We start from the raw sequence: 26,380 nt of genomic DNA, 5'->3' as shown, positions 1-26,380 counted from the left end.
CTTGTTAGTTTAAGAATTACAAAAGATGGAAAGCCTCATACAATAGGTGAGACGTTTTTATTGCCGGCCACTGTGGATATGGTTAGAACCGTGTTAGGAGAAAAAACAGCCAAAGAAATTAAAAAAATACCATTGTCAAATAACACAGTAAAAAGACGAATTGACGATATGTCTAATAATATTGAAGAACAATTGGTTTAAAACTCCAAGAATGCACTTATTTTGCACTTCAAGTTGACGAAAGCATTGATGTTACAAATATGCCGCAGCTACTTGTTTTCGTGCAATTTGATTTTAATCAAGAGGTGACAGAAGAGTTTTTTTCTGCAAACCACTTGAATCAAATACCACAGCGGAACTAATTTTTAAGGTAATTGATGAATATGTGCTCAAAGTAGGCATTCCCTTGTGTACAGATGCGGCAAAAGCTATGTCAGGAAAATCGACAGGGCTAGCAGCAAAAATGAAGAGAGTTGCTCCTGAATATAAAAGTATGCATTGTGCTTCTCTATCGAGAAGCATTAGCTGCTAAAGGTATGCCGGAAAATATTAACTCCTTTCTATCAGATGCTGTGAAAGTTATAAACTGCATAAAGGCTAGGGCCCTAAACAAAGATTATTCTCCTTGATGTGTGAAGAAATGGGTGGCAAGTTCAAAACTTTACTCCTGCCTACAGAAGTGAGGTGGTTATCTTGCGGGAAAATTTTGAACCGTCTCTTTGAACTAGGATCAGAAGTTTTCATGTTTTCAAATGAAAAAATCATGACATGAAAAAATTGTTTGCTGATGAAGAATGGTTGTCAAGATTGGCGTACCTAGCCGATATTTTTGACAAATTTGACACACTGAACTTGGGACTTCAGGGACCAAACACAACAGCCTTCATAACCAGTGACAAAATAAACTCCTTCAGGAGAGAGTTGATCCTGTTTTGTTCACAAATACAGGAGGATAATTGATCTGCATTCCCCACTTTATCATAATTTTTTGAAGAAAATGAAATATCTCCAATGCCAGATGTGGTTGTAGATATCATTATTCACTTGAAAAGCATTCAAAAAAGCTTTAAGAAGTATTTCTCTGAAGATTATTCAAAAATGGACTGGATCAGAAATTCTTTTTCGGGAACCATACCAAATGAATTGGAACTGAGAGAAAGTTTTATCGACCTTACAGAAGATAGTTCCATGAAAGAGTATTTTAAAAAGAAATCTTCAACTAATTTCTGAATCGGATGTAAAACAGTACCCCTTGCTCTTCCGACAAGCTCTGCTATTTTTTATACCATTTGTTACGAGTTACTTGTGTGAGAGTGGATTTTCTGAACTCTTGTGCATAAAAAATAAATATAGAAGCATAATAAGTGTTGAAGAGAACTTAAGAGTGAAGATAAGTTCCATTACTCCTAATGTTAATATTTTAATCACAGGTAAACAACAACAAGTTTCGCACTGATAAAAGTATATTTTGTATGATGATTTTTTTGCTGACTTTTTGATAATTTTTTATTTGTATGTTTTTAGACCTACGGGTAATAAATAAAACTGTAAATTAATACCATTTTAATCTTTTTATTCCTCCTTCGTTATAAGCATGTTATAAATAAACAAATATCTAACCATTAAATAAGTTTTCTCAGGAATTTAATTGAAAAAGCCTTTGAACACTTTTCAGAAGAGTAGATATTATACGTTTATTGAAATATTTAGGTCTGGTGATACGCCAATATTTCTCAAAAATTGAAGTGGTACGCAGGTGCAAAAAGGGAATCCCTGCTGTAAAGAGCTGCATCGATAATCGAAAATATCGAAAATGTTAGTACCAATTAGACGGAGCTTCTGCACATTTTACAAGAGAAGTCAGCGCAGTACTGGATAGACTTTTTGACGATCGATGGATTAGATTTTTATCTGTGTGGAATGTTTCGAGGAAAATTTTGCGAAAAACAACCAAGCGCTTGAGAGATAAATTGTAAGAAAGGATTACCCGAACTTTTGCCCAATGAAATCAGATTGACCACGACGAAAGCAGCATCTGAATCTGCAGTACCTGCATTTTGAAGTGCTTGGAAGTAAACGGCCAGCGATTTGAACATATTTTCAAATATTACATATGATTGTTTCACTTTTTTATAACTATTCAAATCAATATTTTCACATTCAAGTTTGTTTCGTGTTTTTTAATTTACCATATCGAACATATCGAAACGAACGAAATATACTAGTATTATTGTGAAAAAAACGTTGGGCGCTTGATATTCAAAAAATATGGCACTAGCGTAGAGATACGCCACATAGTGGCGTGTTGTAGTGAAGTGTTGGCGCCTTGGTAAATATCAATTTGACCCAGTAAATTTCACTAAAATGATAAACTACGGAAAAAAACAATAATAAAGTGATAGTGCATATGTTATAAAGGCAGAAGTAGTGATTACAACACGCAGAGGAAAAATACAGCAATAAATATTCATAAAACAAGTGAGTAAGGTTTAAAATCGCTTAGCAACAAATTCGAATAGACCTTATCAGTGTGGCCAAAGTGGAGAGCAATAAACACAGCTAACTGCTATCGGTCAAACCCATCGCCGGTACGACTAGTCACTTTCGAAGCAGCGTGGAGAACAACATATACACAACCTGTAAATGAGAGTCATGCCGAACCACAGTGAAAATATCTTGTTACAAAGTTTATTAGAAGCCATCCAAGACTGCAGAAATGTCCTAATGAATGAAATAAAGCAAACTAAACAAGACATAACAGAAGAAATATAAGAACTGAAAGAACAGAATAAAAAGCTAGAGAAGGAAAATACTCAGCTGAGGGCAAAAATAATAACCCTTGAAAACAAAGCAAAGAAATACAATTTGATAATTTATGGGATACCAGGAGATGAACAAGAATCAACATACGGAACTTTGAAGGTACTGAACAAGATCTTAGAGGTGAATTGTGAAGTTAAGGATTTCAGAGACATCTATAGAATAGGCCAACATAACCAGGAAAGAGTCAGACCTACTGTAATTGAACTAATAAGCTATAAACTGAAACAAAACATTCTCACCAAGGTAAAAGAAAAATATCAAGATCTGAAAGCTAGCCAAATAGTTATTACCCAAGACTACACACCGGAAGAGTATCGAAGAAGGAAGTTTCTGAATCAACAGTTGAAGAAAGCTAAGTCTCTTAACCCCTAAGCCAAAATACATAGAAATAAAATTGTAATCGGGAACGAAGTCTACTCTTACGAACAACTGTGTGAAGGCGAAAATTTTGATTCCACACGAATTGAAACCATCAATCCAAACCAGCCTGTCCCCAAAGAAGAAAAGAAGAAGAAAGTGACTTATCAACTACAGAAGCAAAATGATTTTCTAAAATTTGCAGAAGAATATGAAGATGAATATAATTTCATTTATACAGATGCTTCCAAACAAAATAACAGGGTGGGAATGGGAATATACATACCAATAATTGACTACTCTTTTTCAGCAAGATTAAACGATTATACAAACATATGTGACGCAGAAATCATTGCAATAAATGAGGGTATGCGAATTTGTATTCAAAAAAACTTACAAAAAAATATAATATTAACAGATTCTAAAAGTGCAATAGACAGAATAAAAAATATGGATTCAACAGCAAACAATGATTTTATTACATTAAACATAAAAGATAAAATAGGAACAAATACAAATAATAATAAAAAATTTAAAATAGCCTGGATACCAGGTCATCAACAAATAGAAGGTAATGAAAAAGTTGATAATTTAGCAAAAATTGGTAACCACCTTAATATTCCGCTGGATATTAAAATAGATAAAAAAAACTTTATACCCCACGTAAAACAAATAATAAGTACATCATTTTACACCCAATGGAAACACGAAATTCAAAACAAAGGTAAAATGTATTTTAGGGTCCAACCTGACTATCCAACAAAACCATGGTACACAAAAATACCAAATATGGACAGAAGACACATAACAAGTATCATTAGAATGAGAACAGGACACTGCAGTTTTTAGAATGCCCAATCAACAGTATCACCGGACAAGATTTATATCAAAAATTTATTAACAACGGAATCAAAGCACCGTTCGATATGTTTACAGTACTTAGGAATTTAAATTTAAAAATTATTAAGGACATAACACAATTTATGCTACACAATCAAATTAAAGTATAAAAGAAAGAAAAGGTAATTGTATCGTTTAAAGACAAACCCTTGTATCATTCACCCTTGTATGTGTCTTTCGTCTAAATTTCTATCTGTGATATGTGAAAATACTAACAAACCTACACAACAGACAAAAGACAAAGCAAAAAATAACAAAGAGAGCAAAAGAAGAAGAAAGTGACACAATAAGGAAGCAGTCTGCATAAAGCAGGACAACTGCAACCCCGGACGAAGCTACTGTTACATAAGTGACGTGTAACAGAAGGAGAACTGGCTAAATGCGCCTGATCGGAAGCAAGGGCCAACCAAACGGAGAGAGAGAGAGAGAAAATAGCCGTAGACGCAATAACCTTAATTAAATAAAAAGAACTAATAACAAAAATCTAGTATAAAAAATTATAATATTATTATTGGAAATATAAAATTTTCTTTCTTTCTGTGGCCAACACGATCTTATTTTTTAGATAGAAATTATTGTCTTATTTTTGTTAACGCAGATAATGAACCAATTTGTGAGGGACTATCAAAACGAACCATTTGATACATGCGAAATACACAATGATAATAGGTTGAGTTCAGCCTTGAATTTGAAAAAAACTTATTTCTCGATTTATCACAGCAATATTCGAAGCAATATTCGAACACTTTGAAGAATTTGAATGAAGTATTCCTGTCTGAATTCAGAGACGTTTTTAAATGCATCATTTTAATCGAGACATGGAACAAGACCCATGACCCTATTTTCAATATCAGCAACTATAATGTAATTCATAGCATTGATCAGCACAATCAAAATGATGGAATTAGCATATACATTCAATCTAACGTTATATATGAACACAACTTCATTAAATTGGGCGTAACAAATGCCATTGAATTGATTTTAGATGTAAATAATACAAAAATATGTATTATAGCTATTTACAGATCGCCATCAACCTGTATAGATGAATTTAATTATAATTTGAAGCAACATCTCTCCCAAATAGATTATATCAAGAATATGATCACATAATTATCGTGGGTGACATGAACATTAATATATTGGAAGAACAAAATAAAAATGGTTCTATTGATGATTATATGAATATTCTTTCAGAATTCGGATTTGTTTCACTGATCAATAAGCCTATTCGCATAACTCAGACCTCCAGCTCTTGCCTGGACCACATTTTTCTAAAAAGTAAAACGTTTGTCCCAGAAATGGTAACTTCAGCAATATTCAAAACTTCAATAACAGATCATTTCCCTACGGTTGCGACACTGAAAAATGACACCCCTATACAAGAAATACCAAGTAACAAAGCGAAGTTTATAAGTAAGATAAATCAAAACAAAATGTTGGAACTACTACGTCAACAGGCATGGACTGAAATCTATGAAGAGAAAGAACCAGAAACGAGTATGAATAAATTCATTTCCACATTTAAAGAAATAATATCTCAATCAAGCACATGCATAAAAGTGCAATGGTCGAAGAAAAAAAAGCCTTGGATTACAAGGGGTTTAATCACATCTATAAAAAAGCGTGATAAATTATTTATCAAACACGTTAAAAATCCACGTAATGAAGACTACAAAAAAGAAAATATTGATTATAGAAATAAGATAAATAGTCTCCGAAAAAAAAAAACTGATTACTTTAAAAACCAAATAAATAATAACCAAAACTCCTCAAAAAATCTTTGGAAAATAGTTAATGATTTTACAAACAATTATAATAATAAAAATAGAATACCTAAAATACAGTCAGACATAAAGGGCGAACTTATTGAGTTGAAAGATATTTGTAATGAATTCAATGATTACTTTGCGGAAGTAGGACCAAAATTAGCTGCAAAAATACCTTATGAAAAAATCGAAAAAGTGGAAGTACGACTTCTAAATTCTATGTATATTGGACATATACATAGACCCAAATGAAGTTAGAGAAATCATAAGTAACTTGAGAGATAAAAAATCACCTGGTCTAGACGATATCTCGAATGAAATACTAAAAACATCATCTGAGTTCATTTCTAAGCCAATTTCACATATATTCAATATAGCTATAGAGCAAGGCGTGTTTCCAAAACATCTGAAAGAGGCCAAGATTATTCCAGTCTACAAAACAGGGAAGAAAACAAATGTTTCAAATTAACGGCCCTTATCAATCTTATCCTCTATTTCGAAAATATTTGAAAAGATAATTAAAAAACGATTGATCTCATATCTCGATCCACTAGAAAAAATACAGAAGTGTATTTTAAAAATTATATATAACAAAAGCTCTCGTTATCCTACAGAACAACTCTATGGGGAATTAAAAATTTTAGATTTAAGGCAACTGTTTTCTAAAACGATTATCATATTTCTCCTGAAAAATTTAAATTACTTGAAAAACTTACCCCACAATTGAATAACACGAGCTCAAAACTCTGCAGCAGTGTACAAACCAAGAGGAAAAAAAAACAATTGGTCAAAGATGCTTTACCTATATTGGAGCTAAACTCCTGAATCATGTTCCTGTCTCAGTTAAAACACTTAATGATATTGGTCTGATGAAGAAACGCATTAAAAAATGAATTCTTGAACAAAGTAGACAATTTGTCAGAAACATTGGAGACCCAGCAAATTGATTCATTTCTTATTTACTCATTTATTTATCTTATTTCTTTTCTTCATGATTATTTTTAATTTCCTCTTATAAGCTTACTCATAAGACGAAACAAAAAAAAACAATTGTTCCCACAGACAGGTTCCATGTGAACCTAAGTTGCAATCGTTTTTTATTTGCACACTCTTATGCTTTTCAATATTCAATGTAATACTTCTAAGAAAATTTGACAAATAAATATTATTATTATTATTATATGGAAACCTCTAATCAAGCGGAACACGACCAACTCTCGCCAAACGGTCAACTTCCGCTAAAACCGATTAAGCGTAGAGAGGGAAGACGGGATAGGTGAAAGCCTTAGAATGACCTATAAATAGTCAGATTTCGGAGGAATGAGTCCAGTTATCCAGACGATTGTGGATACTAACAATCGAAACGTCGTGAAGTAACTTAGTTTGGAGTCTTTTAATTTTTAATTTTCATTTCTTGTTAATAATTTTTAATTTTCATCTCGTGTTAATAGTTCAATTTTTTTATTTTTCGATTATTGCTTGAATTTTATTTCATTGTAATTTCAATTTTTTTGCCTAATATAATTGTTATTTTTTCAGGTAATCTTTTAAATCTTCCATAGATTCTTTCAGGGATTTCAAATAAATTTATATCATATTAGACAATGGTAGTCCGAACTAATGACCACCTTCAAACAAATCAGAAAAGTATTCATCTATTTAACTTTTGATTTTTATGGAATTATTTTCCAGCAGCCTGACTGCATGAACCTTTCTCGATTTCATGGAATTGAGATGAGAGGTACAGTCGTTACATCAAAATCGCCGTCTTTTCGGACGGAACATATTGATCAATGACAAATTAGGAGTTCAACATAACAGGTGATGAACAAGTTTCGAACAAACATATTGATTCGAAATTGTTTCATTATTTCAAATAATGTGTTTGTTATCTAGTCAACATCCAACAACTGATGTGAATATAGTAATCCCCCAGTAAATTTTTTCTGAATACGAATTGATCCTAATATTAAGTGTACATCAAAACAACTGGAATCAATATTCATATTGAAAGAAAGCTATGCGATATTTGTTATTTCATTATCACTAAAAAAAATGAAATTCATGTCAGTGAATTGTCATTTGTTTTGGAAAAGGAGAAGAGACTGAAATTGAAACCAGATGGAATGATCGTCCATGAAGTTGACAGAGAACGGACAGCTAGGAAAAATATTCATCCAATATAGAACACCGAATTTATTTCACGCCACAGAACTACTCACCAAAATTTGGTGTTTTCTCCCCGTTCAAAAACAATTTATATGTAGGTAGAGAAACTCTACGAAGTAGTTGAACACAACACGTACCCGATTCTCAACCCCTAACTGACGAGTTGGGAAATACAAACAGGGTTTTTGCTTGTTGATTTACCCACATCCCACGAATTAATTTTAGACATTCGTCATTGGCTTCCTACCTCATCGTTATACGAGTATATTGCCGTCTATGATTAGTCACCATCTGTGATCTAGCACTAAGCAACAGGATCGATGAATGAAAACGTCACGGTCACAGAGTGTTGAAACTTTTGAGTGGTTTTTCTAGAACCAATAAAATTATGAAAAATTTCAGTTAACTATGCAATTTTTGTATAACTGAAAAAGTAGTGCAGGAAAATTTTAAAGGTGACTGGAAAGTGGTGCCTGTGCATTGGTTTCAAATAGCTGCAGATTGTATTTGTTTGGAACAAAGCCATCTTGGAGAGTTAATTCCACCATAACATGAATGAAAAAATGCCGGGGTAAATCGAATATACGTGATGGCCACTATAGCTCGATTTATGTTCCTGGCATATCCTGTTCTAGACATAATCAAGCAGACACTCAGTTGATTATTTTCCCTCAGACAATCTAAGAAAGAGAGGCATAGTACAACTCCTTCCGGATATATTCAGAAGAAAAGCTTCATATTTGAATGTACAATGTTTCAGTCCCTAAGATATTGCCTCTGTTATACAAACAACCAAAACATACAATATTGTGATCCAATTATTGAGAGCAGCAACAATCGAATGCAAACATATGCGTATGAAATCAAACGATAAAACATTTATTCAATGACATATTATGAAGATGAATGTAAGTCTCTAGATTTCTTGGCGCGCGTGTTACGGAGAAAGAGTTTATAAACAATTCGAATATTAATTATATTGTACTTGCCCTGAAGCATAATGGCTTTACTGACTACATCTTGATAAAATTATTTTTAAAAGAAAGACGAATATCGTCCGAAAAGAAGAGGAAAAACGGACAAAATATCGAGATTTTCTCTTTCAACTCCGCAAACTATATCCATACCACTCCGTCAAGATGGTTGTTCTTGGTGGAATGATGCCCTCTCAACTCTCAAATCTTAAAATCATACCGGCTTGCCGCAGTAAGGCAAACATTTTAGCCGGACAGATGAAGAAGGCTGTCATTCTTGGCTGACTGCGCTTGCTCAGGGCAATTGATTCTCGGACCCAATGATCACTTACCCCGCGGCGTGGGGAGTGGTCGTCGGTCGCCGGATAATGCTGGCGCGCCCTCCCGAATGTATTGGGGCTTTGGGGGATAAGGCCTGACCAGCGCACACTACGGTGAAATAATAATAATTTTCCATTACATACAGATAACATGTATTGGAATCGTCAAAGTACAGATAAAGCCATGACACAAAATTCATAGTATGAGAAACAGCGTCAGATACACTGACATATTACGAATCGTAAAATTCTTGCAAATTAAAAAAACAATTCTCAATCAAATAATTCTTCAGCAAGGTACTGAATTCATTAAGGTTTATTATATCTTTTCAAAACCTAGGGAGCTAACTGAAAATATTAAGACCTACCATTGATGGACAATTTAATGTTGTTTTATATTGATATAACAGAACATGGAGGTCGCGTTCTTGTCTAGTGTTCACACTCTGAATACTTTCATTTGAAGGAAATCTATTCTTGTTTTCAGAAATATAGATTGACAGTTCATTTGTTGAAATTCAAAATTTTTGAAATATATTCCTACAAAAAAATGTACTAGGAACTCCTGCCACTATTCGAATATTTCTTATCTGTACAATAAACACATCTGGAGCTAGTGCATAGTTACCCCACATACGTATGCCATATCGCAACCTTGACGCAACTTGCGCTTGATATAATGATAATAGTTGTTGTTCTGCCAAATTCTTCTGAGGTTTCTGAAAAGGTAACACAATGAATTCAATTCATCACGAGGGTGCAGTGTTTTTTCCAAGTCAGACATGCATCAATGTTTATCCCCAGGAATGCTGTATCATCTGAACTGTTGAGTGTCTGATCATTTATTTGAATTTGTACTTTTTCGCACTGTCTTTGACGATTGTGGAATCTCACCAACTGAGTTTTTTGAGCATTGAGGTACAATGAATTGTTTCTGCACCAATTCACAACTGACTTCAGAGTACTTTCACACTTCTCAAACAGAAGATGATCCACATTACTGGACACCACCAAGAATGTGTCATCAGCGTACATCGTTATGAATAGATCTGTGATGAAGTTATCGATTTCATATATAAAGAAGGAATAATATTGGATCTAGCGCAGATCTTTGTTGTACACCTATTGTGACGTCCAAGCGCTCAGAATCAAAGGTAGTAGTAGACTCACTACGATATTTCAAGGTAACAAACTGCTGTCTATTCTTCACTTGCTATCATCCAACCCGTGTTAAAAATCACACGTTAAAAGGTAAGACCTCGTTAGATCTTAGCTCGCACAAGTTTCGACGTCTGAGGGTTGCCGTTCGTAGGGGTGCGACAACTGGTTAACGGAAAAACATATTTTTTAAACAGATAAAGTTCAGTCATAGGCAACACCTCGTATACCATACGAATAAACCTTTGACATGAGTTGATATTGATTGACACAGTCGAAAGCCCTGCTGAGGTCGCAGAATATGCCTACAGGGCATTCTCCTGATTCCAGAAGCATTGAACCTGTTTCGATAAATGAAATTATTGCAGTGTGTGTGGATTTGTTTGTGCGAAAACCATGTTGTTTGTCTGAGAATTAGCAGTTTCAGTAACCTATCTGAATGAGAGTACTGAAAAATCTTCGAAAAACCCGAACTTATCGTAATTGGCCTATAGTTTTCCAGTTTCTCCCGATCCTGCTTTATAAAAATTGGGACAACTTTGCCGACATATATGTACAACAAGGTTATAGCGTGAGTGAGACAAAGGTATTTTTATTTATGGCCTATTTGACAATATGAATAGAGAGTTTTTCGACCCAAGTAGGTAGCATAATGTCTCTAGTAGTACTGCTTCAATTTGTACTGATTTTTTGGTGAACTTACACTGTATTCTTTTTTTTTTTGAATTCACACTGCACATATAACTTCTAATTAAGTAATAAAATAAACATATATTTCAGCTCCCGACAAATAGCTACATTATTCATTCGTATACTATTATTTCATTTATTGAATTGCTCCTGACTCGTGTTGTTGATGTATCCAACCCACTGAATGTCTCGTGATGGATTTTGATTTTGAAATATTTGTTAGTTTCAACAGCTCTAATGAATGACTACTTATGGAGTCTTCGACATACATATGAGTTCGACAACCATTTACTCTGTCGTTTCTTGTAGAAGATATTGGCGAAAATAAAGGTAACTTTTCAAACCTATAATTTAGTATTTACATCAGTTTCTTGGTGTGGCTTACAAGTAACTATTACAGATTCGTGAATAAATTCGCGATGCCCATCACATACTTTTCTCCACCTGAAAAGAACGAAAATATGTAATGGAAGTTTGTCAAGCTGTGTGATATTTAACATTTTCTAGTCGATGTGTCCTTCAGCTTAAAAAAATATGAAATCGTGTATGAAAACCGATAATATCAATTGTGTACAACTCAAATTATTATTTAAATACCTGTATATTCGAGTTTTCTCATGTTTTACTAGTATCGAATCAAAAATAAATATATCCTAAATACCTCCTACTTTAAATTCTCAGCTCATGCGAAAATGGAGATTTATTGCGTGTTTGTTTAGACAGAATAATCGAAATTTGAAAATATACCCTAAGATACTTGCTGCTCAAAGATAAAAACGAGCGTCTGCGATCCTCTTCTGAGAAAGAAAACATTTTTCATTCGATAAATAATATTTGTTGCGAGTTTTGTGAAATAGGAGGGTTTTATACGATGCTCCCGTCTTTTTCGAAACTTTATAGTTCACCTCTTTATGTGAAACAAACGAATGATAAAAAAGAAGTAAATCAGGAAGCTTTTCAAATGAAAACAAGTTATGTGAATAAGAAACACCAACCAACAGCATCAGAAGATAACGTATATGTTTGTTTATTCGATACCTTTGACATAGTTAATGCAAAACAAAACACTGCTGCACACGGTCGCTTGATCATCAAGATTTCTACAACAATGTATTTACATACATTTTGGCCGATTATCTAAACTTGGTGCACTTGGGATGTAACCTTTGATAAAACTTGGATAGTTCTATACTGACTTTTGTGCGTTTCTATTCATTGTGACATTTATCAGAAGGTACTTTTTTAACAAATTTAGAATTATGAGGTTTTTCAAAGAGTACAATGGAACTGATGAAATAATGTTCGTGAATACATTATATGAAACGATGTCATATGAAATACATGAAGAAGCCGATATACGAATATTATGTCGAATACCTCTCAACTATTGATTTCTTTTCATATCTATTATTGAAATGTTCTTGATGGTCTCCGGGTCAATATGGAGGATAATGACGATTCGCTCCAGATTCGGGAAATTGAAGTTGGTAACAATTAACAATATGAAAATTTTACCGTTGCATCAGTATTCCGAGCACTTCCGGGTTTCTATGCGTTAAGCTTCGATTACAATTCCAAGAGCAATTTGACTTTGCATACCAAATTGTATTAGCAATTATTGAGACTACATTTCATAGTACATATGTGGAAAATAACCACAAAAAGCAATAAAGCGACCTGCGCCCAGCTCAATAGAATTTCTAACTTCATTATTTGAATTCATCATACAGTTTCGGTATGCTTTTTGTGTGAGTGACACATGATTTTTATTATAACAGAGTATAGTGTAACTATAGTATAGTAGAACGATCAAATTTTGATTTATAATTCGTTTCAGTGTCTCTCCAACTTGAACTCCTTACAAACAGTAACTGTTTGATTGCAAATTAAACACAATGGTTTATACCTTTCCATTCTATGAAAAAAAATGCAATTTCACATCCAGGCTGAAAAACTCAGCACTCACTATCAATTTCCCATTTTTGTGACATTTTGCCAAAATGGCAACAATTGTGAAACTCGACATAACATTTATTCAAATCGCACGCGCACGACACAAATAAATGCACAATAGTGTTATGTTTTTACCGTGGGTTCACCAATAATTGACTATACTGAATACTCAAACTTAACTTTATTTCACTTTAAATACAACAAACACTTCAACTGAAAATTCAACTATTATTTTAATGTCTTTCGCCTTCTTAGATCACTTCGCGTACCGCACTGTTATGTCCACTTCACAGTCTACTTGACTAACTGAATACGCTTGCAGCCAGCGCCAGCGTTTAAATATCACAATGGAACATCGTACAATTTCGCCGAAGTTCTTTGCTGCTTCTTGAGCTACAGGGAATATTGGACATTCCCACGCTCTCAGCTATGTCACGTTCGGTTCATGGTTACCAGTGGCGGCCGGCGTTATTTCCTATCGGGCATGATTTACAACAATACCTTTGCGATCCCTAGAATCCTTCTCCGACCGTATCGCTTCGATTACTCGACTCAATAGACTCACGTTGTGCCGACGCGCTCATTTATATCGATAAGGAAGGTTCCAGTTCAGACTCGAAGCGCGTGGAAGATTCAATTGTTTTCATCAAAAATAATAGGGTATTTCCGCTCATTGCTACAAGATGGGGTTACTGTCATGATTGAGTTGTTTACTCGAACTAAATAGGTACCTTACTAACACGCACTCGCTTCTCTAGGCACGCGCCTAGAGAACGTGAACGCAGACCGTAGGGATACGGCACGGGGGCCGGATGCGGCCCGCAGGCCGTATCTTTGACACGACCGGTTTATACAACCATTGTCAATTATCAGAAAATCAACCAGTTTAAACTGGATAGATATCGATGATATCGGCATTGAAATTTTTTTCTCAAAATGACAACGATTTTGGATGGTTACATACATTACTGTATGCCAACTGTATTTCATAAAATCACATTTGTTTTCAAATATTCCCACATAAGAACACATTAGAATTGCTGCGGATGTCGATACATCTTACTGTTTGTAACCGAGTAAAATGTTCATTTGATAATAAACATATAGGTATTATCATGCGGTATCATTCGGTAACATTATAAAATGGATATTTTCTGCCGCCTTTTCCACTGAAGAGACGGTATGATGAACATACCAGATAACATAAAAAATTGAGAAATTCTTGTATATACACGTTAACACATTCCATAACGCACTATTCTTTGTAGAGTCACGCTACGCTCGTGCCACAGAAATCGCACTTCTTGGGCCCAATTCACACAGAACGGACATCTGGCAGAGACGAGGCTTTGGCATGGCACGGACGTCACCGAAGCGTGCCGTATGCAAGGCACATAGAGGGGCTATAACATGGCTTTTTCAAGTAGTGACGAAGATGATGAAGATATGTTGGATTTGTCAAGCCTGGTCTTGGACACTCCTGTTACAATAATCAGCACGATTAAAATCAAAAAAACATCTTCTTCGCAAAACTGTATGTTGGTGTCAACATCATTCCGTATTTTTGAGGATGAACATGGAGAACGACGTGGCGAGGAACTGGCGTGTCCCTCCTAGTACGCCACGACAAACGGCAAAGAGATGGAGCGAAGGCGGAAGGGTGACCGTCCGCACCACGTCACTTCTGTGAACATTGGACCATTTTTTTACATAGGAGAGACGCGGAAAGGACAAAAGTCCGCGCCTCGTCTCTGTCAGACGACTGTTCTGTGTGAATTGGGCCTTTTACACGAAATGAAACCCAAATGTTATTTGTGGAGATACATAAATTGTATATGTCATTTGTGGGTTTTCATTTCCCTGAAATCAAAATTTTTAAAAAAATAATTCAAGTAAGGAGGGCAAATTTAGTAATTTGTTATTCTTATGTTACTGCGTTATAATAAAATTCAAAGAGAGATATCTCCAACTTGTCACTTTTCATTATAAATTTTGTCTTTACGAGTATATTTTAAAAAACAAAACTATATGAGTATTGAAAATATACTTCCTTCGGACAATATTCCCTACAGAAAATACCTGAAAATCACATAGAATAATTGTACAAAAGATCGATTCAAGATCTTCACGAATCGAATCGTCAAAATCAGAGCTGTATAGGGCGATAATGGGATCTTAGTTAATATGACAGAAAGAACAAAACTCACTGTATTATATCTAGGAAGATGAAATACACGATGGTACTGTTGAATCATCAGTGGGACTATTATTATTCAAAAGAAAAAGTAGGTATATCTAAAAAACATAACTCACGATCGAAGATATGTATCATGAAACGGGCTTCAGTCAAGGGTAAAAGTTGTCCGTTTTGTCGTTTTCAGTTTCTCCGCTGAATTGTTTTCTTGGGTCATCTATATCCACTATTTTCTTTCCTTCAAGTGTGGGAGTTTTTCATAAAGATTTCGCGAACCACTGAGGTTGATATGAAGGAAACAATTTTGTTCTGAGTAGGAAATGAAGTGAAAGGAAAGAACATTCATTAAAATTTCAATGTTTCTTCAATGAATGGAACAGTAAGGTATATGATGTTGGAGCAACAAAAGAATCTAGGTTGTACATACCGATATGACAGAAGAATATTATCACATGAAAGTCTGAAATAATGGAATGAACAAATAGGGATTTTTTGACGCTATAATAATTCAGTAGAGCGTTTTTGCGAAAACGATAAGCGGAGTAGGCAAGCCAATGCTCCTGACAATAGACAGACAGTCGAGACAGACTCGAGAAGATAACAAATGGCGAGTAGACGAAAGAGCATGGAAATAAAAAACACCAAAACAGTTGTGTTGCAGTTGAAACTTGTAAACTTTCACAGTTCTGATACTAGTTATCTGATACTGGTTTTACGAAATGTAGTTCAATTGTACGACCTTTACATTTAAATACAATAATAACATAGTTTCTTTATACAGTGCATTTCTTTAATGTCCCCCCTTTTATTTTTTGAAAGGGTCAACTCAAAAAATTTAAATTTGTGATAATGAAAGTAATGCATGAATACTTTATTTTCAAGTGGAATTGACATATGAAACTTCCAAGATGACGACTGGGTGCCATCTGGGGAAAAAAAATGAATGGAAAGGGAGTTCTTGTGACACATCATTTCAAAGCTCCTGACGAATACTTCACAACCTTCCAAAATGAAGTCAATATCTTCACCTACTACAAAATGGCGGGACATTCAATAATTTCCTGGAGACAAACACATTAATATGGATATTTCTAGAAATGTTCCTTTTTATCTGCCATATAGCAATTCCAACAATTCGATAAGATTTGTTAAGTTATTTCTTTTATATAAAAACGACAATAAATGTCAGTACGATAATGAACATCATTGTTCAGTTAGGTAGGCAAGGCAATGTACATTTTTTCAAACGGAAATATTCACAGACGAAATTGCCGTTATTGTAGTAACAGCATCCCTCACGTTTTCCGGGAAAGACATACCCAATTTCCAGAAAAAATTAACGTTTGGGCAGGAATATTGGGAAACCATATTGTAGGACTTCTATTTATTGATCATAATTTAACAGGGGAACTGTATTTGATTATGCTGGGAACTACTGTTGACTCTCTCATCACTGAAATCGTCGAAACGAATCCTAATGAATTCAATATGAATATTATGTAGTTATATGTCATGTATTCAGGCAATTATTGAAAGTTCCGCCATTTTGTAGTAGGTGGAGAAATTGATATTATATTCTAGGGTTGTGAAGCATTTGCCAGGAGCTTCAAAAACATGTGTCACAAGACCCCTCTTTCCAATAATTTTTTTTTCAGATGGCGCCCAGTCGCCATCTTGAAAGTTTCATCTGTCAATTTCACTTCAAAATAAAGTATTCATGCATTAATTTAATTGTCCCAAATTTCAATTTTTTGAGTTGACGCGTTCTAAAAATAAAAGGGGGGAGAACATTAGAGACAAGCAATGTATACAATCGCTTTTACTCGTGATTTCGTCTGCGTGAACTTCAGATTATAACTTATTCCGTCTCGTATTCGCCCTCTTCGATTACAACTGACTCGCCCTAGCTTTCTACGGTGGAGTGAGATATGTCATAATTCGTAGAGTAATGGTTATTTTCGCGAGAAGAATACTATACTTTTTCTATATTTATAACAAGATTCATTCTTGAAACATATCTTTGATGAAGGAAATATAATTGAATTTCATGACAATAAGTAACCTCAATAGTCATTCAACAATATTTCCTATCTATGTTATTTTATTCATTATCAAATAGTTTGAAAAGTCTGTGCTTAAAAAAATAAGAAAATCCACCGTGGATGAGGATTGAACACAGGATAACGACATACAAATGCAGGGCTCCAACAGTTACACTGAGGAAGCAGATTACAAATTGAAATTATTTGAATTTCTAGTAACTTTCATTACTGGTGGGGTACAATCATTTACTTCTGTTTTTCGTTGAAAACTATTTAATTCAAAACAAAATGTCATTTCGAAGATGAGGTTTTGACCGCAAGACGCGATGTGATAAAGGATTACCAAAACTTCTAGATGTTCATCTAATAAAATCATTGAAAAAAAAACAATATACGATTGTTACAAAATCAATGAGATACCTACAACTGAAATCATAAGAAAGAAATTCAATACTTCCGGCCATAACGTGAGCTGCTGTGACAAAACTCTTCAGAATTGGATAAAGAAACTAGGATTTATATTTGAAATAATAAACAAACGTCAAGCAGTTATGGAAAGTAGAAGAATAGTGGAATTGCGTAACAAATACTTTGAACAAATAACTAAATATAGACAAGAACAACGGCAAATTTTCTATTTGGACGAAACTTGGTATGACACTCACGATACAGTTACGAAAAGGTGGACTGATGGTTCGAGAATGTGTAGGCCTAACATGCCTGCAAACAAAGGATCGCGACCAATCATTGTGCATTGCGGAGGAAGTAAAGGATGGGTTTCGAATTCTTTGAAATTATGTGGAAAAAAACTTGAGTATTGCAATGTTGACTATCATAAGAACATGGAAGCTGATATTTTTGAGGAATGGTTTGAAAACACATTGATCCCAAATTTGGATGTGATAGTTCTTGAAAACGCTTCCTATCATTCGTGACAGCTCATAAAAATATCGAATAAAAACTCGAGGAAAGATGAAATACAATGTTTTTTAATGGATAACAATTTGTATTTTGAAGATAAGTACACCACAAAAACCGACTACTTGAAGTTTTACAGCATCGTTTACTTGAACTATGGTAATTGGTACTAGTCGACTACGAAAGTGTAAGTTATGTATCTTTTCGCCTACTTACCCCACAGTTATTGCTAGTTAAGTGCATGTTCCGAGAACAATTTCTTGTTGGGTTTAGTCTTGAAAATGAACAATGAAATCTAAATGTTCACTACTGAAAATCATTTCATACCGCTCACTTCACATGGAACCTGGGCGGTGGTGCAGTTTTCAAAGGAAAATGAGACATAAGAAAATTCGCTGATTATATAGCTTTTTTAGGTGAAAGAATTTTCAAAACTAATTGAGCGGTTTTTGAATTTATCCATCACAAACAAACGAATCTTTGCTCTTCATATTAGTTGAGAAAGAACCTAGAGAATAATTATGATTCCTCATTCCCAAGGGTCTATTGAATTTATTTTTCAAAAAACATCCACTTTCAAGTGATTTGACGGTGATCGTAGAATAACGCAGTATCGATATTAACGCCTTTCGATAAGGGGGATTTTATTTGTTTTCGATATTAGACAATAAGAGTCTGAGAGATTATTTCTGGGTATAGCTTTCACTTAATCCGATGAAATTTATGTTTTTCTATTTGGTTAAGTTGCAAATCTTTTTTCTGGAAATGTAGGGGCTTGTATTCATGGTTGAACTCACGTCCTTCTGTGATTAAATGATGCCACTCATTTGGCATATATATATGGAATATATTTTTCCATTCTGGAAACTTTATTTGTGTTCCTTTGTGTGGGCTTCAAAATTTCTTCCAGTTTGACCTATATAAAACATCGGACATAAACCACATGATAATTTGTACACTCCCGATTTTTTTGAAAGTGAACTTTTATCTTTGTCATTCTTAATGTGCATTCCTAAGTTGTTACTGGTTTTGAAAGCAATATTTACACTTTTACTGTGCAGATAATCTGAAATATTTGTAGTGGGTTGGCCTAAGTGGGTTAAGGTTCTATAACTTTTATCCTCATCTCTTCGAATTGGGTAAACTTCTTTCAAAGCTTGACTTTATAACTTTTTTTATAGTAAAGAATGTATTAGACTGCTATCGTTATCATTGTTGACCGCTATTTGTTTTATTATGTTCAGTTATTTATTGGAATTCGCATCTGACAAGGAAACATTTATCAGTCTGTGGATCATACTTTTGAAAGCTGCTACTTTGTGCTGATACGGGTGGGTGGACGAATTATGAATGATAATATCTGTCCAAAAAAATTTATGCAGTCGTCCTTGTCCATCTCCATTGTTAACGGTTAACCTAAAGGTGTAAATATTGCTTTCAAAACCAACAAAAACTCAGGAATGCACATTACGAATAACAAAGCTAAAAGTTCAGTTCCAGAAAAACGGCAGTGCATAAATTATCATGTGTATAAAGGAGTACAAATATAGTTTCCAGAATGGAAAAATAAATTTCACATATGCCACTCATTTAATCACAGAGGGACGTGAGTTCAACCATGAATACAAGCCCCTACATTTCCAGAAAAAAGGTTTGAAACTCAACCTGTTGGAGAGTATGGAAATAAACAAATTTGAAAACTCTAAATTTTTTATGAAGGATCAAACTGAATTGAATAATGAAGAAGAGAGAATTGAAACTTCATTCGCCATTATTGAATCTTCATTTCCAGGTAAAAATAGTTAGGTACTTTCGAAAAAATTTATTGAAACAGTTAATGAAGTCATACCTGACCCCTTCAGGTAGATTCATTCATTAGAAATCAGGCATACGAGTATGTGATAGGTTAGAGCATAAAATGGTTGTAATTTAGAAGTAACTTTTAGTTTATGCTTGAGCGAAACACGTGTCGCGGTTTCTGTTAAATCATTTATAGTGAAAGTCATACAATAAATTATATTAATTAGTTTCAATATGGATTTTCATCGAATATCGGTCAGTTCTATTCAATTATTTTAAAATAATTGGATTTTTTTTCGTTTTGTTTCAAAATCTTTTTTGCATTCTTCAGGTGTATTGAGTGTGAACGTTTTTATAGAATCTATTTTAAAATCTCATATGTATTATCATTAGGAATACGACATTGAACATTTTTCCACGCCATTTTTCTAACTTTCTTCAAGAAAGTAACCCAACATTCACTTTCAACATTTAGATTGTCGTTGTCATCTGAACTTATATAATTCAAACATAACTCACCATTTTTCAGCTTGCAGTTGGAGACTAGGTCGTTCATCATTTCCTTGTTTTTCTGAAAACACCACATTTTTAGAGTATATGAGATAAACCGAGCACAAACTGACAACAAATTAGGATTGAAAGCACGTTTTCTCGGGATAACAACACAACTTTGAATTGTTGATAAAGACTTAAGAATACAAGAGACATGATGTATTTTCACTAGTAAGGGTTTAAACTGATTTTTGCATTATATTGTTTACCCCGGGCTATATCTTTTGTGATACTGATATTCATTCACATAAATATAAATTTAACAATTAATCACAGATCTTATCACCAGACAGATACCGCATTGTAATGAATTAGTTTTCCTCTCAAGTACATGATGTTCACATTGGGATTATTGTTATCTAAGAAACAGCGTGCTTGTATCTTCTCTAGATAATAGATGCCAAACTGTTTTGTTATGCCAATTTTTTTACAACGTGATAAACACATATGGTCAGACCTTCCTGTGAAGTGAAAAGCTAAGTTGATGAATATAAATGGTTACATAGGAAGTTAGTGTTTCTTCATTATAACTTTATTGAATCATGAAGAATAACCTCTGCCATGTCTGAATATGTCAGATAAAAACCTTCTTTCAACGACGTCACTTTTTTCTTAGCTGTACAAGTAAAGCTTGGCAAATATAGCTATGCTTCTGAATATTGGATGCGTGGTAGATCAGCCGGTGGAGTGGGGCGAGAACTTATGAACATCGAGGATCTCGTGTAGTAAAACATCGTGTCAGTACAGTCAGTGAAGAAATTATTTTCTGTGATGAACTGTGAGTTATTCCTTGTCTATCAAACAGTGTTCTGAAAAATAAGATTTACAGAGGATGAAGCAAAAAAACTGTGGACAACGTATTGAGATTTATGTGAGCAAAAGCAACAACAGATGAAATATAAATTCCGCTTGCGGAAGTGAAGTTATAGTAATGATGAGTGAAATTTTAACCAATATTGTATTTTACCTTCGAAGGTTCAAGAAAGAGTAGCTGTGGCTAAAGGAGTTTGCGTGCGAACTGAAAATGATGAGAAAAACAAATTTTCAAATCCAGTGATGCTGATTTAGCAGTTTCACGTAGGTGCATAATCAATTTCTATATCAAAGAGAGCAAATTTATAAACTGGGATTTCGATGAAGAAAGATGGAAAATAACACAAGACAAGAATGTCGACCTATCATTCATATAGATGAAACATATTTTCACGCTACATACAAGCACCAAAAATTTGAAGTGATCATACCATGGAAGATCTGAAAAAAAACATGCATTTCATCAGTTCGGATTTCTATTGTCTAATATGACGTAGATTCATTTAAAATCCCTGAAAGAATCTGTAAAAAAATTAAAAAGATTAGCTGAAAAACCTTTGTATTAAGCAAAAAACTGAAATTATAATGAATAACAACAAAAAAAAAACAAAAAAAATGAACTATTAACACGAACTGAAAGATTAAAAAAAATTATGAACAAGAAATGAAAATTGAAAATATAAAATTAAAAGATACCAAACCAAGTTACTTCACGACGTTTCGATAACAGTCCAGTTATCATCCGAAGACGATTGTGGATACTAACAATGGAAACGTCGTGAAGTAACTTGGTTTGGAATCTTTTAATTTTATATTTTCAATTTTCATTTCCTGGTAATGATTTTTTTAAATTTTCAGCTCGTGTTAGTAGTTCAATTTTTTTGGTTATTTTGGTTGTTGCCTGCATGTTATTTCATTGTTATTTTAGTTTTTTGCTTAATAAAATTGTTTTCTCAGCTAATCTTTTTAATTTTTTTACAGATTCTTTCAGGGATTTCAAATCAATATATATCATATTAGACAATGGAAGTCCGTACTGATGAAATGCACCACGAAACATTGTCAACCACCTTCAAACAAATGTTGAAAAAAACCTGTTAGTAAAGGGTAACGTCTGATCATGATACATGTGGCTAGTAAAAATGAGTTTATGCCTAAAGCTTATTATATTAGATGGGAATCAAATTGTAATACAGGTGATTATCAGAAATAAAATTTTGATGAGATCATATAAAATGGGTCTCGAAACAGTCGATTGACAAAATGCCAACGACATGGATCAAAAAAGCCTAATTAATTTAATTTTTTTCTTCGGAAATCATGACTTTTGAAAATGCTGATATCTTTAAGTTGAGGAATACTATGGTACCAAAATTTGGTTTGGTATCAGGTGATTGGAGGCCTCCTACACTTCAGCGTAGTCTCCGTTACTTCAATACAGGGTGGTAAAAAATGTAAAAAATACAGTTTCTTCGTTTGCTTGAAAAAGTGACTGGAAGTTGATTATTTCAAATAGAACACCTTGTATTAGATTAGCAGCTGAACATGTAGAAAGTTCAACGAAAGGTATCCGAATCTACCGCTAATGAACCCCAAGAAAACAATCTCAATATATTTGGGTGAATTAAAAAAATACGAAAAAAATTGGAAGTGGAAATATTGATATGAATAATTATGAAAACGTAAAACAATCATGTGGTATACTTCAAAATATGTTCGAATCGCTAGCCGTTTACTTCCAAGCACTTCAAAAAGCGGGTGTTGACTGCTGTCGTCGTGGCAGATATGATTTCATTTGGATACAAATCTTCAAAACTTTGGATAATCCTTTCTTACAATTCATTTCTCGAACATACGGGCATTTTCTAAACTTTTTTTTCAAACATTTGTCACAGATGAATATAGATGCTCCCTTCAATCGCACTATGAGGATGGATTCATTACTATTCACAATTGTGATGATATGGATATAGTAGCGGAGCAATTTTGCGAAGCAGTGATTTCATCCTATCATGAAAACTGTCCACTGAGAATTAAAAGAGATGACCATAACTCTTCTTGGTGGAACAAAAGCCTTGAAAACCTAAGAAAAGGATTTGGACGATTACTCAATCGACCTGAAGAGTCAGATATCTGGGAGCTTTATAAAACAACTCTAACGACATACAACAAGGAAATTAGAAAAGCAAAACGGAAATCTTGGAAGAAGTTCTGTGAGAGTATCTCTAATGTACCTCGCAGCACAAGAATTCACAAGATTCTCTCTAGAGAGCTGACTGTTGTAATTGGGTTGCTGAAACGACCCGATGAAAAATTCACTACCTCTAGATGAAAAACTTTAGAACTTTTGATAGAAAACCACTTTTCTGGAAGTCAGACTTATGATAACAGCAGACCCTCCTCTTTGATGACACCAAATGCCTAAAAAAGGGCGACTGAGAGGTCGTCAGGAAGGTTATCACTGCACCGGCAGTTGAATGGGCTATCAAGTCATTTCAGCCCTTCAAATCTTCTGGAGAGGATGATATATTTCTAGCTCTTTTCCAAAAGGGATTGGAAATGTTATTATCCATTCTTATGAAATTGTATAGAGCTAATCTGGCGTGGAACTCCGTATCACCCGGTTAGTTGGCAGCAGAATATATTCCTGAAGTGGGCTGGAAAAACCCACACTCCAAATCGGGACGACCAATCAGTCGTACATCCTTCCTATTGAGAGGATATTGCACGGATACATCTGAATAACCACCAGTATACATATTAAACCGGTAAATCTACAGATTCAGCATTAAACAACCTTGTTAACAAGGAGATTGCGGTTGCTGTATTTCTCGACACTGAAGGAGCATTTGACAATTCACTACCTAAATGTAGATCAGTCCTGGCTGGAAAAGGCATAAAATCTACCATCAATGGATGGATCTATGCCATGCTGGTGAACGTAACTGCAACTACGAATTCTTAAGACGAGGCCATTAGGTTCAGGGTCAACAGGGGCTACCCCCAAAGTGGGGCACTATCTCCCCCTTTGTGGTCGGTCCTGTTGGATAGTCTGCTTGATGCCGTCGATAGAAGAGAAATAGATCTGCAAGCTCATGCAGATGACCTTGTCATTTTGGCAAGGTACGATGGACGTGGGCTATAGTTGGTGCCAGAGGTAACAGATGTCTGTTAATCTCAGCAAAACTCTCTGTTGAAGGTCTTGAGGCTTCATTGCTTGAATTTTCGTAAATTTATAATCATGCATTTCTCTGCAAGATTCTTTGAATCGATGAATATTTTATACCTAAATCTTCTTCAGCACTTCTTATCGGTGACTCAGGAAATTCTTGAAAATATGCTAAAACATTAATTTGGTTATCTTCAGAAGTTACGGTTCTGTTATGTTCTGAACTCGTATGAATTTCTTGAGATTCATTAGTGGTTTATTCAGATACCATACGTTGAACTTTCTACATGTTCTGCTGATCATTTTATCAAACTGTCCAAAAATAATAAACGAATTCATCAGAAACTTCGTTTGGATCCATTTATCACTAATGAGAATGTACCTGACTATTATTTGCAATTATATATCACTCATTATTATTTTCCACCTACACAAAAGTAAGAATTGGGATTCCCGTTCCCTACCGGTTTAGTTGTCAAACTTACCGTATTTATTTATGCCAAAATTCTTTTTTCGATTGTACTTGATAAAAGTTGGTAGTGGAGAGTTACTATCTCTCTTTATCGTTCGCGCAACTTAGAGGCAAAGCTAGAATTACCAAGCTGTACTGTTGTTGTTAATTATTCAATTGTCTATGGGTAGTATTATGAATTTTTCATGAAGGTCATTGTTTTTGAAATCCGACATTTAGTTTGAAATATAGGTACATACAATGTGTGTCACATAGAGTATTCATTAGAAGTTTGAAATGACGGTTAGTTATAAAAAAACAAATTTGAAGATTTTGTTTTATTAAATCTGATACTGGTTGAATTGAAACTCAATAACAATTCATTTTGTTTTTTTCAAATGAAGTACTAGATTTTATATTCAAGATGTTACAATAATTGAATAATCTTTCAAAAAAAAATGGTTGTATGAAAACTGATATTAACTGTAAATTATTTGATAATATCAGCTCTCATACATCTAAAAACCACTGTGGGTAATAACAGAGGTACTCAACCCAATTGAGTACCTGACTTTTGTTTACCTATGACAATGTGGGTATGATAATTTAAAAACAGGCGAGTAAACTAGATCGATTTATACCCAATCTAAGCGATAGGTACTGAAATTTTGCACTAGGCAAGCAAGGGTTGGAAACTCAAGTATTTGAAATCCCTAGAAATTCATACCGGTTGTTGAATTAGCATACCCACATTCTCACAGGTGAACAAAATTCAGATATTTCAGGTATCTACTCGGTTAAGTTGAGTACTTCTGACTTCATGCCTCCAACTGTCAACTGCGAACTGCCTTATAAAGTACCGTTCCCGAGTAGAGAGAACTGGATCCTCCGGGAGAAGGAAATGTTAAGAGCAGATAGTTGTTGGTTCACAGATGGATCAAACAATTTTCGTTGTTAGCGCAGTTAACCAGTTAGAAAGGAACTTATTGAGTATTTTTGAAAAATCTGTCCCGCATAAAATATTCAATTCGCGTAGGGACTCACCATGGTTTACAAATTATACGATAAAGCAAATAAAATGCAAAGAATGTGCTCGTAAAAACTACAGAAAATATAAAACAAGTTTTTATCTATCTCAATTTGATTATTTCAGATCCGAGGTCAAAAAAAGTGTACACAAAGACTATCGTAAGTTTATTTCAGAGGCTGAAAATAATATAAGTAACGATCCGAATCAGTTTTGGAATTTTATACTTAATAGAAAGGGAACCAGCAGAATTCCTGGCATAATGAAGGATGGTGACTGTATACTAACAGACATGCAA

At 34.2% G+C, this 26,380-nt stretch overlaps 1 protein-coding gene across 5 annotated transcripts in view; it reads right to left on the bottom strand.

The window, feature by feature from the left end:
- The window catches only part of Epac (Exchange protein directly activated by cAMP), a 757,111-nt gene that overhangs the window by 168,625 nt on the left and 562,106 nt on the right, over positions 1 to 26,380 (bottom strand). For 4 of the 5 annotated variants that reach the window (XM_074175396.1, XM_074175398.1, XM_074175397.1 and 1 more), the window contains one exon: positions 20,590 to 20,641. In XM_074175396.1, the coding sequence (XP_074031497.1) occupies positions 20,590 to 20,641 (52 nt within the window). Of the gene's footprint in view, positions 1 to 20,589; positions 20,642 to 25,089; positions 25,216 to 26,380 lie in introns of those variants that run through there. The other variant, XM_074175400.1, reaches the window with a different exon arrangement.

This window comes from Leptinotarsa decemlineata, unplaced genomic scaffold, assembly GCF_025532065.1.
Source record: "Leptinotarsa decemlineata unplaced genomic scaffold, Ldec_3_MD MMD2_tig00001019_RagTag_RagTag, whole genome shotgun sequence".
In the NCBI taxonomy this organism is placed as follows: domain Eukaryota; kingdom Metazoa; phylum Arthropoda; class Insecta; order Coleoptera; family Chrysomelidae; genus Leptinotarsa; species Leptinotarsa decemlineata.
The sequence above is the reverse complement of the archived record's forward strand: the minus strand, read 5'-3'. Positions and strand labels throughout refer to the sequence as shown.